At 53.3% G+C, this 16768-nt stretch overlaps 1 protein-coding gene across 1 annotated transcript in view; it reads left to right on the top strand.

The window, feature by feature from the left end:
• Ncs1 (neuronal calcium sensor 1) overlaps positions 1-13722 on the top strand; it is a 40704-nt gene extending 26982 nt beyond the window's left edge. The window contains exons 3-7 of the mRNA XM_051166754.1: positions 8235-8373; positions 10195-10273; positions 10988-11076; positions 11449-11526; positions 13609-13722. Of these exons, the coding sequence (XP_051022711.1) occupies positions 8235-8373; positions 10195-10273; positions 10988-11076; positions 11449-11526; positions 13609-13707 (484 nt within the window). The 3' untranslated portion in view covers positions 13708-13722. The remainder of the gene's footprint in view (positions 1-8234; positions 8374-10194; positions 10274-10987; positions 11077-11448; positions 11527-13608) is intronic.
• Positions 13723-16768: the final 3046 nt, after the last annotated feature.

The following is a 16768-nucleotide window of genomic DNA, read 5'->3' as shown; positions in this document are numbered from 1 at the left end:
ACAGAGTGAGTTCCAGGACAGCCAGGAAGGGAATGAGGAGGTGAGCTTGGAGACCTTTGTGCCTGAGGGGAACAGAGCCCATATCTTCTAGAGCGTTTTCCTAAATTTGCACAGCAGATTCCATGCTGCAGAAAGAGCAGGGCCGTGGCCAGCCTGCCTGGCTCTGTTGCCTCTCACTGAAGAGCTGGCTAGGTGGGCAGAGCCGCAACCATGAGCCAGCTGGGCTCTGGCAAGGGAGTGGTGGTGTGGGGAGACCGCTGACCCCATAGGACAGAGTGTGTGTGTGTGTGTGTGTGTGTGTGTGTGTGTGTGTGTCTACTTAGCCACTTCAGGAACATTCCAAAAACCCGCCCTTTTCCAGGTCTCCCTGCCTCCTACCCGCAGTCCTCAGGCTCTGTGGAGCAAGCACCTGCAAAGTGCAGGCTAGGCAGTTAGAAGTTCCTCTTGCTGGTCCAGCCTTGCCCTAGTCTCCAGCCGCCTGAAGCTGGGAGTTCCTCCAGTTTGCCTCCCTCCCCAGAGCTTCCTGACTTGCTTTATTTAGGCTCATCCCTGCGTCCCTGCGAGAAGCGCCCTACTGTGTGTAGACAGACATCAGTAATGGGTTGCACAGATGATGGCATTCTGGTCAATCAATCTCTGGTGTGTGGACTATTATAGATTGTTACCACATAAAGCAAGCCCATTTGTTGTCACTTGATAGCCTTCAACTCCTTTTTAGGCTTTGGGACTTTGTCTACAAGCCTGCCGGATTAGAGGTTAGACCAAGGACCTCCTGCCCCTGTACCCCCAATGCCCTGGACCTAGTTGCAGCTTTTCCTGTTCTGACTAGCCCCAAACCCCGGGGATCCTTCCGCTGTGGTCACTGTCTCCCAGCGATTCTTTTGCTCCCCGCACCCCATCCATCAGCCAGTGCCAGGAGAGTTGGAGATGGAGCCAAATGGGCTGGTCTCTTGAAGGCCCGGCTTGCCTAAGGCTCAACTCCTTGCCCTGGCCCTTGGAGCTGCCTGGAGGCTCAGAGCTCCCTCTCCCTGCAGCTCCTCAAATACCTACCTTCATCCAGCCCCCACTTCTGCCCCTTTGGAGCCTTTATCTGTGTCCCTCAACCCCACACCTCTGTTCATTGGTCAGATCTCCAAGGAGGGGTTCTTATGTCCCCAGCACCATAGCAAGTCACCTTGTCGTGTACTGACTTCTTTTTGGGGGGATGGGGTGAGGTGGTTATCAAGACAGAGTTTTTCTGTGTAACAGCCCTGTCTGTCCTGGATTCACTTTGTAGATCAGGTTGGCCTTGAACTCAGAGATCTACCTGCCTCCGCCTCCCGAGTGCTGGGATTCAAGGTGTGTGCCACCATCTTGTACTGACACTGCAGTTCAGGGTCCCTGAGTGATGCCGTCCCTGCCACACTGAGTGCTAGAGGAAGCAGGACTAGAACTCAGTGCCTGGGTTGCAAGTTGGGGAGAATGGCTGTCCCAGCCAGCAGGGACCCCATCGCCCAGACCCCAGCCGCAGGCTCCAGACCCAGGCGACCTTGACTGTGTCTGCTCTTTTGCAGAGGAAAGGACCAAGGCTAAGGGGCTTTATTCCTGTGTCCCAGGCTCTCCATCATAGCTCCCAGTGTCCATGGAGCTGGCTCCATCCTTGTGGGAGGTCACAGGCACAATGGGGGCTAGCCGAGGAATACCGAGACACTGCTAAAGCTTGCAGTGTCTTCCAGAACACCATACTGAGTGGAAACAGCAGGGTTTCCCAGATCCCTCAAATCCTGGCTGCAAAGCAAAGCACGCAGAGAAAGGAGCCGGGTGGGGTGGTAGGTGGCAGGATTGTGGGTTGTAGCTACTTTTCCTCCTTGTATTGTCGCCTGTCCAAATTCTCTTGTTTGAGTATTTTTATAATTCCTAAACATCCAAGCGGTACAATAACAACGTGGTGTGTGGGAGCAGGAAGGGCATCTGGGAAGCGCCCAGGGCCAGCTGGACCATCCCACACAGCTGTGGTGAGGAGCCAGGTCCTCTCCTGTCCCCCAGGTCTTCTGCAGGCAGGTGCTGTCCTAACACTTAGCACCTTTCAGGGAGTCCTGAGTCCTAGAAGTATGGCCTCATCTTCCGGATGAAGAGATTGGCTCAGAGAGGTGGAGACACTTGCCTAGGTCACACAGCTTTGCGGAAGTCTGTTGAGTGTGTAGTGTTGGGGTGGGCTAGGGGTTGGGGGAGGGGGCATAGTTTGGGTCTAGCCTATTTTTCCTCCATGCTCCAGTATTTATTGGTTCATATATGCTGGTTTCTTGCTGTGAGGGACCCATGAAACCACAAGCCCCAAGGGAAGGAAAGGGGAGGAGGGAGCCTCTTTCTCCAGGGAGCTGTGGGGAGGTAGGGGTGGGCCCAGGCAGGGAGGCCTTTGAAGAGATGACAAAACGAACAGTTTCCCTGGGAGACCCCCCCCCCCCGCACCATCCCAGCTGTGGTGTTCGCTCCGCTGTTCCTCCATGCAACAACATAACCCAGTTCTTCTCCTTGGGAAGGAAGCAGACATTGCCTTAATTATGGAGGGGACAGGGACATTTTCCCAAGGACAAGTTTCTCCAGATAGCCTTGCTGACTAGGGCATGTGGGAGATGGGAGACTAAGCCTCGTGTGGTTTGGGGCCTTGCTCAGGGGATCCTAGGGAGTGAGAGGCCGGCGTACACCTATCTGTGTCGTGGCATATTGACCCTTGCATTCATTCCACTTCTCCTGCACACCTCGTTGGGGGTGACTCACAAGTGGCAGTCACAGCCTTCAGCATTTTACAAGGTGATAGATTCCCTCCCTGCCTCCTGGACTTAAGAATGCAGTTGTCACCTCTGGGAGCATCTTTTCACATTCTCCTCCTCCAAAATAAGAGCTGGTCCCCCAAAACAGTTTGGCCTCTTCCTAAGCTCAGCATCACATGGCTGGACCCCTCCTGCCCTGCATACATTTTATGGACTAGGCTTGAGGAGAGGTGGCTCTGCTCCTGGCCTCTCCACCCAGTGCGTGGTCCTGGCTGCCTGTGAATGTCCTTTATTATCATGGGGCTTATCTGAAGGCAGGTGCTGGATAGACCTCTCACCTCAGCGGTGGGGAAACTGAGGGTGAGTGAGACAGAGTCACCTGTTTAGGGTTATATATGAGTCAAGGATCAAGAGACGCAGGACCCAGGCAGGTTTGCTGTAGAAGCAAGAGGGCTCCTTAAAAAACACAGTGATGCTGAGACTCAGGAAGATGCTCGTTCCACAGAGGAAGGGCTAAGGGCCGGAGTTCCGCTTCCCACAATCCACGTAAAAAGCTACATGCAGGCTGGAGATCTGGTTGGTTAAGAGCATTTCTTGTAGCCAAGCATGGTGGTACATGCCTGTAATTCCAGCACTCAAGAGGCAGAGGCAGGCGGATCTCTGTGAGTTCGAGGCCAGCCTGGTCTACAAAGCAAGTCCAGGATAGCCAGCCCTGTTACACAGAGAAACCTTGTCTCAAGCCCCCTCAAAAGTACTTCTTGCTTTTGTAGAGGAAGACCTGGGTTCTGTTCCCAGCACTCACGTGGTGGCTCACAAACTATCTGTATCCGTAGTTCCTGGGGCTCTGATGTCTGTCCTCCTCTGGTTTTCTCAGCACCAGGCACATACATTGAACACATACACACGTGCAAGCAAACCACTCATGCATAAAAACAAGAATAAATAAATCTTTAAAGAAATATGCTGGGTATGGCAGTATGTGTCTGGGTGGTATGGAGTCAAGAGGGTCCCTGGGGCTTGCTGGCCACCCGATTGACTAGTGCCAAGTTCTGTAAGGGACCCTGTCTCAAAATATCAGGTAGAGAGCAACTGAGGGGGCGATGCCTGACAAGGATGGCCTTGATTTAATCCTCCTGCCTCCACCTTGCTGTGCTGGGATGACAAGCATGTGCCACCACACCTGACTTGAAGCTATGTTTTGATGCCCCCTGTTCTGTGTGTTCAATGCAGTCCATCAGAAAAGCAAGCTTAGAGACCAAAGGTCATGAAAGTGGCCGTGATGGTAACCATCCCCCTCCCCCACTGCCCACCCCTGTCTTCTGTGAGTGAAGTGGACCTGTGTGGTAGACACCCAGGTCATCTGTCCTCTTGGCATTGAGACTCTCTTTCTGAAACATTGGCAATGCCAATCACCTGAGGTACCCGTTTGCAGTGAGCTCTTTTGACAGTGGCTGCCCGTGGCTGCCCCTGCCTCTCTGCCCCTTGACCCAGCATCATCTGAACTTGTAGTGTCGAGGACTCCTACCCCATCTAAGGCACAGTGCCAAGGCTGGAAGTGTGGTCCCAGGAGCTTCCAGGCCCACTAACCATCCCAGGTCACTGGAGACATGATCAGGGCTCAGGGGACAGCCTTCTTCCTGTCCCTGCCTCATGTGTGGATTCTAGGCTCCAGGGTTGACTGTCAAAGTTGGTAGACTATGGATTCCATTCGACATTCACCAAGAACCTGGGGTCCCCAAAGGTTCAGGAGCTACTCCTGGTGCGAGCCATCTGTTATTACATAAGTTACACTAGACAGACTCAAGGCATTAACTATGAGAGCTGCCACCGGATCTGACCCTGGGAACAGGAGGGACAGGGCTCCATATGTGCTGAGCCGGCTAAGGTGGGACCTTCTCCCAGGGGAGGCAGCCAGGTTGGAGGGAGGGGAAGAGAGGGCTAAATAGGCAACAGCTACCTCCACTAGCCTCAGTCTACTTGTCTAGAAAGTGGGCGTCACAGTCCTTGCCTCCCAGGCTTGTTTGGATAATTTGGCAAAATCAGGTTTGATCACTCAGAGCCAAGCATCGGGCTCACCCTTCAGCAGGTACAACCTAGGGATGCCGGGTACTCCTGGGGTCCAGGCAAGCCAGATGTTTGTAGGAGATCCCTTGGAGTTTAGGGTCTCCAAAGGCCACCTGACCCTCAGCCTGAGTATGGCTGCCCAGTGTCTGGAGGAGGAATCTGGGCACACCACTGGCTAGGGACACTGTTGGCAGTACTCCAATGCCCAGAACACCCTGACAGAATGCCATGTAGGGGTAGGGAAACTGAGGCACAGTGGCTGCAGCATTGTCCATGCGGAAAAGAGAGGGAGGCCTGGCCCGACGGCACCTGACCCTGGCCTGCCGAGGGAAGAAGGGGTCATATCTCGTTATTCCTGTGTGTCCTGAGGGGCTACATGCCCTCCACCAACCAACCACAGAGCCCCGTCTTGAGCCAGCCAGTGACGTGCAAAAGCGGAAAGCAGCAATCCCTGCCCTCCAAGGCGGCAGTCTGCAGGGTAGACCAGAGGACTGGAAGCAAGCCAGCGGCCACAGAGCTGTGGGCTTCTCCCTCGCTGTTCCAGTGGGGGCAGGTACCCTTTTCCACTTCAGGAGGGCGAATAGTGGGGTTATATAATATTTGGGTATAATCGCTTTCCCAGCCGCTGACATGGGGGTGGCGCAGCCTGGATCTCTTCTCAGAGATTGGGAGGTGAGGAGGCTGGAGGGTAGGGGCTTTGCTTCTGCGGACAGCCTGGTTTACCCTGAACTAGTATCCCTCTTTCTGGGCGCCAGCACCTCACACACACTGTTGACTTGCTAACCTTGTCCGAGGATCTCTGTGGTTCTGGCTAGAGCCTTGGGACGATCCTGTTCCATAGGAGGCTTGTGTGTTCATTCACCTATCCAGGCAGATGCTCGCTGGATATACGTTAGACATACCAGGCCATGTACAGGCTGCCAAGCACAGGCCAGCCGGGATTTGTAGGCAGGGCGGAGTGAGTTGGAGAAGGACCCTGAAGGCCATTGTCATGGGGTTTTGGCTACAGGTGGAGCAGGACTCTTACCCTAGCTGGATTTGACAGGCAGATACGAGGTGGTGGGTCAGGGCGAGCAAGCTCACAGAGCTTGCAGAACTCAGGTGGCAGAAGGTGCATGATGGGGCCTTCTGTGCAGGCTGGCGTCTGGTTTTCCAGCATCACCTCATGGGGGTGGCTTCTCCCGCCTCCTGTTGATGCGTGGGGTTCAGTGACAGCCTCCGCAGGGGTAAGTAGATACTCAGCTGGCACTGGAACGCCACCACCAGCCCTTGCAGCTGATGTCAGTGCCAATGACTCCCGCTGGTGCAGTGTTGGGGAGCCCCTTTCCCCTCAGGAGCTGGCTCCTCTGGGCCTCCTGCAGGGCTCTCTGAACTGAGCTCAGAAGACACTTTCAGGATTTTCCCCCCTCCTTTGCTTCATTTTTATTCATTTTGAGAAAGGGTCTCACTGCGTAGCCCTGACTGGCCTGGAACTCACTCTATATAGGCTGGCCTCAAACTCCCAGAGATCTTCCTGCCTCTGCCTCCCGGGATTAAAGGTGTGCGCCACCACCACAGCTGGCATTTTTGCTTTTACAGAATTGTCACAGCCGGTTGTGGTGGCGCTCGCCTTTAATCCCAGCACTCGGGAGGCAGAGACAGGTGGATCGCTGTGAGTTCAAGGCCAGCCTGGTCTACAAAGCGAGTCCAGGACAGCCAAGGCTACACAGGGAAACCCTGTCTCGAAAAACCAAAAACCAAAACAAACAAACAAACAAACAAAAAACCAAAACCAAAAAAGAATTGCCATGAGCCTTCAAGTAGTAGGCAGCATCATAGATCATGGGCATGTGGCGGGGAAGTCAGATGGCCAGCAGGTGTATCTCACAGATTCTGGGGTTCTGGCTTTGGGTTTGGGGGTCATGAGCCAACCTTTGCATGCTGACCTTGGGAAGGAAGCTGGAGGTAGCTTCACATCTAGTCCCTCGCATCCCTTCCTTCTGGTGTGTGGCCTGTTAGCAGGGTTCCCAGGCACCCCTGGGTGCCTTTGAGACTTGCCAGAGCAGAGTGTAGGGACCTTCCTGCATCTGGAGACGTTCTGCGTTGGCAGGCAGAGAGCAGCAGACACACAGGGCAAGGTGCGCCGAGAGCGGAAGCCGTGAGTAACTGCGCACGGCTGAGCTGGCTTCATCTGTAAGATCATCGTCCGTCCTCTCACGGCACTGCGACTGGCTCTGTGTGGAGGAGTCGCAGTGTCACAGGAAGCTTCTGGCTCCTGACTCCCAGAATCCTCTAATCTGAGTATGGTAGGCAAATGGAACTTTGCCGTGGACAGTGAGGGGACCATGAGAAAGTCAGTGACCCGGGTTCTCTGAGTGTCAGTCTCCTCAGCTCACCTCCCATGCCCATCGCAGCACTAGGGTGGGCTGAGTGATCTTCTAAGTAACTTCTTCTCTCGCAGCCTCAGTTTCCCTATCTTGGAAATGGGCTTTCTCAATACCTCGCCCATAATACTAGAACGATAAAGCTGACCAAGTCCCTTGTCCAGAAGATGGTGCTGCTGGCTGAGGCTAGGTGCTCTAGCTGTCCGGTGTGGAAGGAATGGTCCTCAGAAGAGAGCATGTCTCACCTGGGGGACAGGGCTGGCCTCAGCTACACACAGGCACCAACTTAAAGCCACACATAAACTTCAGTGTGCTGACAGTCACGCTAGGGACTGTTTTATACGGCTTTGTAACTCTGTCCGGTATTGGAGAGTCGATAGTAGTGAGTTTTAACTGTCAGACTCCAGGGTAATGTGCACCATGTCGCCCAAGTCTAGCAAGATGGGTGTGGTAACCGTCGTTCTGCATCTGGAGCGTTCTGAGTGGTGAAGGCGTTTGCTTAAGCTTGCGCAGCTGGCGAATGGTGAGGTAGCCTGGACCTTGGTCTCTCAGTGGCTGAGTAGCAGGAGGGTCTTGTGCTGGGTACTGGGGTGACGGTAGACATGGCCAAGAGGAGTACACGAGAACTTCTGAGCCCCACCTGTGGTTCCAGTGGATACTTAGAGCAGGGATGGGGTGGGGGTGGTAAGGAGCCAGCTGCCACTCTGTGTGGTGGCACTATGGTACCAGGGGTGAGGCTTCCTGGAGGTCACTTGGTGACTTATTTTAACTACACTGGGAGGAGCGTCAGACAGAGAGGCCAAGTGCTCTGTGTGCCACATCCAGGGGAATCCTCCTGGTATACCTCTGATTTCTTGTGCTCACGTGAAGCTCAGACAGCTGGAGTGAACTGCCGAAAGTCACACAGGCAGTGAGACGCAGCGCTATGAACCCATGCCTAGGACACCCGAATCCCGCTGTTCCTCAGACCACGTGACACTGTTACTAATGGCACGGGGCCCTGTATCGTGGGTCTCTGGCGGGTGATGTTCTCTGCCACTTGTTCTGCCATCTGCAGGTACAAGGGCTTCATTAAGGACTGCCCAAGTGGGCAGCTGGATGCGGCCGGCTTCCAGAAGATCTACAAACAGTTCTTCCCATTTGGAGACCCCACCAAGTTTGCCACGTTTGTTTTCAACGTCTTTGATGAGAACAAGGTAAGCTGCAGGTGTCTGTCCCAGTGTGAGCTCCTCTGGGGGGGCTGCCCTCCCCACTCACTCCCCACTGACTGGCTCCCCACTCAGGACAGTGTGCTCATGTACACAGGGGCACGATGGCACACCGAGGCATGACACTGACACACATCAACACAGTTCAAGGCCGACGCATGCATACATATGACACACCCACCCACACACATGTTCATATGTTCATTTGTGTGACCGACACACTCAGTGCTCCATGTTCATGTACACAAATATATGGGCTTGCACATGCAAATACACAGAGAGTTGCATACATGTATAAAGGCATGCACACACATGAACTTGTCTGTGAGTTTTCTTTCTTTCTTTTTTTGTTGTTGTTTTTCGAGACAGGGTTTCTCTGTGTAGCCTTGGCCATCCTGGACTCACTTTGTAGACCAGGCTGGCCTTGAATTCACAGCGATCCGCCTGCCTCTGCCTCCCGAGTGCTGGGATTAAAGGCGTGCGCCACCACGGATACAAAATACAGAATCCTCTAAGAATAGTAAACTTGCAGGGCGTGGTGGCGCACACCTGTAATCCCAGCACTTGGGAGGCAGAGGCAGGTGTATCTCTGTGAGTTCAAGGCCAACCTGGTCTATTAGGAGAGCCAGGACTACACAGAGAAACCCTGTCTCAAAAAAAAAAAAAAAAAAAAAAAGACTAGTAAGCTCAGCAGTGTAATGTGTTAACGATGTGACAAATGTGAGGTGTAGGGTTGGAAATAACAGCCATCTGTGGGGTTGGCATTTCTTTTTTTTTTTTTTTTTTTTTTTTTTCTTCTGAGACATGTCATACTTCGCCCAGTGTTTTAGTTAGTGTTTAGTCAGTCTTTGTTAGGTTTCTGTTGCTGTGACAAATGCAGCCTGTGGAGGAAGGGCTAGTTTCAGCTTACAGGCTCCCGTCACAGTGCCTAAGGTAAGGCAGGAATCCAGAGGCAGGAGCTGAGGCAGACGCCGTGGAGGACTGTGGTTTATTGGTCTGCTCTTCATGGCTTGCTCAGCCTGCTTTCTAAGACAACTCTGGACCACCTGACCAGGGCTGGCCCCTCCACATCAGTCACTAATTCAGAAAATGCCCCCACAGGCCAATCTGGTGGAAGCATTTTCTCAACTGAGGCTCCCCCTTTCCAGATGACTCTAGCTTGTGTCAAGTTGACAAAAACAAACAAACAAACAAACAAACAAACAAGCAAAAAAGTAGCCAGGCCAGGGGCTAGAGAGATGGCTTAGCGGTTCACTGGCTGTTTTTCCAGAGGCCCCGGGGTTCAATTCCCAACACCCACGCGACAGCTCACGTTGTCTGTACCTCCAGTTCCATGGGGATCTGACACCCTCACATGCAGACAAAACACCAGTGCCCATGAAATAAAGTCAGCAACAACAACAAAACCTAGCCAGTCCATCCAGGCTGGCCTTGGATTCTCTGTGCAGCTGTGACACTGGCCTTGAACCTCTGTCTTCCTGCCGCTGCCTTCCCAGTGCTAGAATTACAGTCATTTGCCACTGTTCTCTGTGGTGTGGGTACTTTCAATGCCCCCATTTCTCAGATGAGGAGACTGAGGCTTCGAGTGTGGCTTTTGTGCCGGCCTCTTTCACAGAGCACTGGTCTTCAGTACTCGCCATTACTGCCTACTGTCCCTCTTCCAGCTGTGCCTCCTCCCCTCCCGTCCCCTCCTCTTTCCCCTCATCCCTTCCCTCCTGTCCTCTGTCCATGAGCCATCGATGTCCCGCGTCTGCTACTGCCCACCATCAGCCTGAGGTCTGTGCTGACCAAAGCCTTTGTCTCTCTCAGGATGGCAGGATTGAGTTCTCTGAATTCATCCAGGCGCTATCGGTGACCTCGAGGGGGACCCTGGATGAGAAGCTGCGGTGTAAGTCCCCTGTCGCCCCCCACCCCATCCCAAGCTAGAGGGATGCAGCCCCAGCCCTTGCCAGGAGGAGGCGGTGCCAGACACCTGCAGCAGTGACCACAGATGGCAACCTGCTCTGGGAAGTCAGAGCATTCCTAGAGGCCTGGGCAGTGTGCCCTGGGCAGGTGGGCCCAATGTGGCCAAGTAAGCAGGCCAGGCCACCTGTCCAGGGCCAGGCAAGAAGATACCCTGCTGTTCCAGGACAGATAAAGGTCCCAGAGAGAGGAATTGGTTGTTTTGAGGCAGAGTCCACAGCCATCTCGGTGGGACAAGCTGCAGGGTCTGGGGTGTGACTCACCTGCCTCCCGAGTGCTGGGATTAAAGACATGCACCACCATGCCCAGTTCCTGTTTTGTTTTTCAAGACTGGGTTTCTCTGTGTAACAGCCTTGGCTGTCCTGGAACTCCTTTTGTAGACCAGGCTGGCCTCGAACTCACAGAGGTCCACCTGCCTCTGCCTCCCCAGTGCTGGGACTTAAGGCGTGCGCTGCCACACAAGTGCTTATTTTATCTTTAACGCTGGCTGCACTGGTGTATGAATGTACCGTCCTATCAGTATTCGTTGGCCTGATGTTTGGCAGGACGGTCTGCTCTCAGGCTTTGTATTGCGTTGCAGGGAGGGGGAGGGGAGGCCTGGCTGGGCCAGGCTGACCCCGACCTGTCTGCACGGTCACAGGGGCCTTCAAGCTCTATGACTTGGATAACGATGGCTACATCACCAGGAATGAGATGCTGGACATCGTGGACGCCATTTACCAGATGGTGGTGAGTCCTGGGAGGGGAGGGAGGGGTAGTGAGAAGGCCACCTACAAAGCCCAGAGGAAACCCAGAGTCACCCCCTCTGTCTCTGGATAATACAGGCCAGTGGAGGACTGCTGGCTGAGTAGCCATGAACACCCCCACCTGGGCATGGACTGGGTGGGTAGTGGGCCCAGGTGGCAGGGGCGGAGAATGGGAGCGAAGAGTGGTCTTCACTACCACCAGCCCAGGGTATGGAGGCAAGAGCTTAGTTATAAGCTCAGAGACTAAAAGTGTTGGTGCCTTGGGCCTAGCGCCCTGGCGCCTGGGCCTGCGCTTACTTTAGCCATGAAACCCAAGGCTGCTGCACTGGCCCAACCTCGTTCTCCACCTTGGCAGGGGAACACCGTGGAGCTCCCGGAAGAGGAGAACACACCGGAAAAGAGGGTGGACAGGATCTTCGCCATGATGGACAAGGTGAGGCAGGGCAGAGAGACCCTGGACCTGGCCAGCTCTGCCGCCGATCCCTGGGGGACTGGCTCAGGCCAGTCAATTTGCAGCTGGTGGCCATTCAGACTTCTCAATGCCTTTCCCAGGGAGGTTCCTTGTACCTAACCGGGGTTCTTGTCCTTCATTTTTTTCTGCCCTGGACTCCTTGGGTGTTCTGCAGAACCCCGACTTCTTACAGTAATGGCCTCAAGTGTGTAAAAATGACCCGTACAGGGGGGGAAAGGCAGATTATTCTTTTGGGTTGTGGCTTCTGAGGCACGGCTTCAGGGGAATCTGTGATGTAGTCTTGGGGTGTGGCTCGGTGGTAGAGGGCTTACCATGTGCAAGGCCCTGGGCTCCATCCCCAGCACCGCGAGAACACGGTAGGCATGCCCATCTGCCTGAGTTGATGCTTTGGTACGGGCAGCAGCCGTGTTACAAGGTCCTGGGTGCCACTGGTTCTGATGGTCATAGCCAGAGGCACCCGCCCCGGTTTGCCTTTCTCTTGGGTGCATGTGTCTCTGTTATATGTACATGTGTCCTCCTCAGCGTGTACGTGTGTGGAGGCCGGAGGATGACCGCAAGTGTCTTTAACTGCTGTTTTCTGAGACAGAGCCTCATACTGAAGCTGAAGTTTACTGATCCAACTAGACTGGCCGGCTTGTGAGCCCCAGGCATCTTCCTGTCTCAGCCCCGGCACTGGGGTTTCAGGCACGCGGCACCATGCCTGGCATCTGTGTGGATGCTGGGGCTCGAACTCAGGTCTTCATGCTTGCACAGTTAGCACTTGACCTACCAGGCCTTCACCCCAGACCCTCTTTCTCTTTCCTGCAGAACTCTGTGGTTCCTTTGACCATAGTACCCTTCCTCTATTTTCCCTGTGGTGCTAAGGGTCACACCAAGGCCTTGTGCAAGTACAAAGCCTGTGTACCACTTGAGCTATGCCCCAATCAGAAACTCTCCCCCGCCCCTCGAAAACTAAAATAACTTTGATTTACATGGGAATTTGAGACTGTGGGGTAAAGAAACAGCCTCCTCATGCTCTATGAGAATATAAATCTCCAGGCTTCGTACCACCTGCCGCATGGTACCAGGCTCCCCAGGCGAGCTCTGAGCTCTTAATTAGCACTTGGGAGGGGTGGGCCTGGCCTCCTGCTGTCCTCAGACAGTTTTCAGATGGAAGTGCAGAAGGCAGCAGCAGCAGCAACCCTCTTGTGGCAGGACTCAAATTGATTTTGCCAAGGCCATGAATCCTGTTAGGCACCCCTGCCCTGCAGTAGCCACACATCTTCTGGTTTTGATATGCCTTGGATTTACAGGGGTGCGGTTGTGGGGTCCTTCAGATGGTGACCTTAGGCCAGTTCCCTTGCCAGACCACAGGGGACAGATGCAGCTCCTTCCTCCTTTGTAGGGTGAGCCTGAAGACTTGAGGTTTTGGCAGGCACGGGCCATCACAGGTTTAGGCTCTTAACCATCACAAGATTGGCCTTGCCAGGTTGGTGACGCCTGGTGTTGCCTTGCCTGGTGCTGGAAGTGCCATGAGTGGTGCCTGAGGCACGAGTTCTAAGTAGGCTCCTCCTTGGGATACCTGGGTCACTTGATGTGACCTGCTCCAAGGGTGGCTTTTAAAAGAGCCCAGGAAAACACATGAAGGAATGACCACCATATATGTGACCTGTGTGCATGTACTTGCACACTCATGCAAGCATACAGGTAGGCAAGGAGTCAACCTCGAGGACCCTTCCCCAGAAGCCAACCCACCAAGGTCTCTCCCTGCGACTTGGGACCCACTGATTTGGCTAAGACTGGCAGGCCAGTAAGCCACAAGTCTCATCCTGTCTCCACCGTCCCAGAACCTCAGGTGTCTCTACACTAACACGTATGGTATTCATTCCCAACACTTGTCACTGTTCCTCTCTGTGGTCCCCAGATGGGGAACCAGAGACCCAGAGAGGTGGCTCTGAAGACCCCCTTAGACTCAGGAAATTCGGTTGAGACCAGGCACGGGCAGGCTTGAGACCCCTGGCCCAGGACGCAGATCTCTACCTTCAGTCGCCTCTCTGTTTGCAGAATGCTGACGGGAAGCTGACACTTCAGGAGTTTCAGGAAGGCTCCAAGGCCGACCCCTCCATCGTGCAGGCACTGTCCCTCTACGACGGGCTGGTATAGTCCAGGCCCAGAGCTGTGGTGAGTGACAACCCACCCACAGGACAGGCGGCTGATTCCCTGTGCTTTCAGGGCTCTTGGGGGTCTGCCTGTATGGAGCCAGGGGGCAGGGTCTTCAAATCAGCCACTGCCCTGTGGTATTTTATTATTTTTTAAAGCCCAAATCCAGCCTCTGGTTAGCTTGAAAATAAGTTTTCTTGGGTTGAAGATAGATTGAAGACTAGGCAGTTGGTACCAGGGTGCTGAGGGACAGGCTGCTCTGTCACCCCTCCAGCTCAAGGTCTGAAGCTTCCATTAATATATTACTTTAAAAAAAGGTGTGTGTGTGTGTGTGTGTGTGTGTGTGTGTGCGCGCGCGCACATGCACACGTGCATGTCGCTGCATGTACCTGCACAGGTCAGAAGAGAGCATCAGATCCACTGGAGCTGGGGCTAGAGACCACTGTGAACCCCAGTGTGAACTGGGGACTGAGCTTGAGTTCTCTGGAAGAGCAGCCAGCACTCTGAGCCCCTGAGCCATCTATTAATATTACTTTACACAGAAATGCTTTCATGTAGACAAAACATTAGAATTAGAAAACATCATTAAAAATAAATATGATAAATTAAAAGTTTCCTTCCAAAACATTTTCATCTGACCTAGACATAGCCACAGTGACCAGAACCTTTTATTCTATTTTATTTTATTAGTTTTTGTTTGTTTGTGGTTTTTTGTTTTGTTTTGTTTTGTTTTTTGGAGGCAGGGTTTCTCTGTGTAGCCCTGGCTGTCCTGGAACTCACTCTGTAGACCAGGCTGGCCTCTAGCTCAGAGATCCACCTGCCTCGGCCTCCCGAGTGCTGGGAATACAGGCGTGCACCACAGCACCCAGCTCATTTTATTTTTTAAACTTAGACTTACGTATTGTGTGTCTGCTTGTACCATGACACACGTAGAAGTCAGAGGACAACCTGCTATGTGCTTCCGCCACCTTCCCTGCTCTGAGCCAGCTGTGATGGGCGCCATGCTGCTGACAGTTGATCCTCACTATGATTTGCTGACCTTGACAACCAGATGTTAGCCAGGTGTTCTTCCTCTTTATCACTTTCCAAAGTGAGCCGGTTTGTGTGTGTGTGCCCGTGTTTATGTGTGGAGACCGCGGGCTGGCGTTGGGCGTCTTCCTCTGAGACCCACATTCCTCACTGGGTCTGGAGCTCATCCGTAGGCTAGACCGGCCAGCCAGCCAGCTCCAGGCGTCTGCTTGTCTCCAGTTCCCTGGTGACCGTACTGCCAAGTGCAGCTCACAGGTGCTGGGGATCAAAGCTGGTCGAGCCTCATGATGGCTCGGCAGCTGCTTTTCCAAAGGAGCAACTTCTCAGGCCCTCAATTAATTGTTTTCCTGACATCCTTCAAAGGTAATGGGGTGACTTTTTAAAAACCCATCATTATGAAACGGATTTCAGTGTATCCGTGGGCTGTAGAGTTCCAGCTTTTCAGCAGCAGGTGCAACGCTGTGTCCAGCATCCTTCAGGAGTTACACTTCAGTCAGAGCTTCCTGGTGGGTGTGTCTTACACCTGCTACCTCAGCATTCGGGAGGCTGAGGAACGAGAGGATTAGCCTCGAGTTCCAATTTCAGGCCAGCCTGGGCTACCTGAAAGTTTCAGGCCAGCCTGGGCAACAGTCTAAGATCATGTTTCAAAGCAACAACAAGCTTCTCGCATCAATAAAAGAAGGATAGCTCTTGAGGTGTAGCAAGAATAACAGTGCAAATCAGAAAGATTTGCAGACCACAGAGGCCCTGCCCCACCCTCTCTCTCCCTTTACTTGTGACCTCTGTGTTCTGCCTGTTCTGCACTGTCTTAGTCAGGGTTACTCTCCCTGTGATGAAACACCATGACCAACTTGGGCAGGAGAGGAATTATTGGGTTTACACTTTCACAGCACTGTTCATCACTGAAGGAAGTCAGGACAGGAACTCAAACAGAGCAGGAACCAGGAGGCAGGAGCTGATGCAGAGGACGTGGAAGAGTGTTACTCACTGGCTTGTTCCCATGGCTTGTTTAGCTTGCTTTTTTTTCTTTTTCTTTTTTTTTTGTTCTTCCAGACAGGGTTTCTCTGTGTAGCCTTGGCTGTCCTGGAACTCATTTCGTAGGCCAGGCTGGCCTGGAACTCACAGTGATTCACCTGCCTCTGCCTCCCTGAGTACTGAGATTACAGGTGTGTGCCACCACACCTGGCTCCGTGTGTGTGTGTGTGTGTGTGTGTGTGTGTGTGTGTGTGTGTGTTTTAAATAAAAGAACCTGAGAGGGGAGCTCAGTACAAAAGCAACCATTTTAAAGTGGACAGTTCAGCCAGGCTTGGTCACGTAAGGCCTGTTGTCTCCTTGTCATGTCCCCGTTGTCCTACCATTGTCGTCATCCCGTCAATCATCACTGTCATCCCTGTCGTCACCGTCATCCCAGCTAGTCAGAGGTTGAGGCAGGAGTCTCGAGTTCAAAGCCCGCCTGGACAGTTGAATGTCGGACTTGGCCTTAACATTAAAAACCATGGAGATGGTGTCGTAGCGCAGTGGGAGTACTTGCCAGGCATATGAGGGGCGCTGGTTTTAACCCCCAGGGTGTAAATGCACTGAGCACACGCGTGTGCCTGACCGGAGCCAGGCTTCAGCTAGGTTTCATGTGCTGCCCTCCCCCCTCCCACCCCCTCTCTCTCACACACTGAACAGCTCAGTGGTATTTAGTACATTTGTACTGTTATGCAACTGCCACCCCCTCCCTCTGGCTTCCAACACACTGGCATATTCTCTGCAGTCGGGATCCGCACCTAGCATTTCTCCCGCCAGCCAGTCTGCTCTCTGGCTAGTTGGACTCGCCTATTTTGAAGCGGCCTTTTGAGTCTGGCTTCTTCCCTTAGCGGCTCCCTCCCAGATCTACCCAAGTCCCAGTGCGTGTCTCAGTTTCATTGCAGAATGTTTGTTTGTTTGTTTGTTTGTTTGTTTTGTTTGTGACAAGGGTCTTCTTGTACTCTTCTGCAAAGCCACAGCCTCAGCCCCGTGTACATATGTGTTTGTGCCGTCGACACAAAAG

Source organism: Acomys russatus, chromosome 24, assembly GCF_903995435.1.
Source record: "Acomys russatus chromosome 24, mAcoRus1.1, whole genome shotgun sequence".
NCBI classification, from domain to species: Eukaryota; Metazoa; Chordata; class Mammalia; order Rodentia; family Muridae; genus Acomys; species Acomys russatus.
The sequence above is the reverse complement of the archived record's forward strand: the minus strand, read 5'-3'. Positions and strand labels throughout refer to the sequence as shown.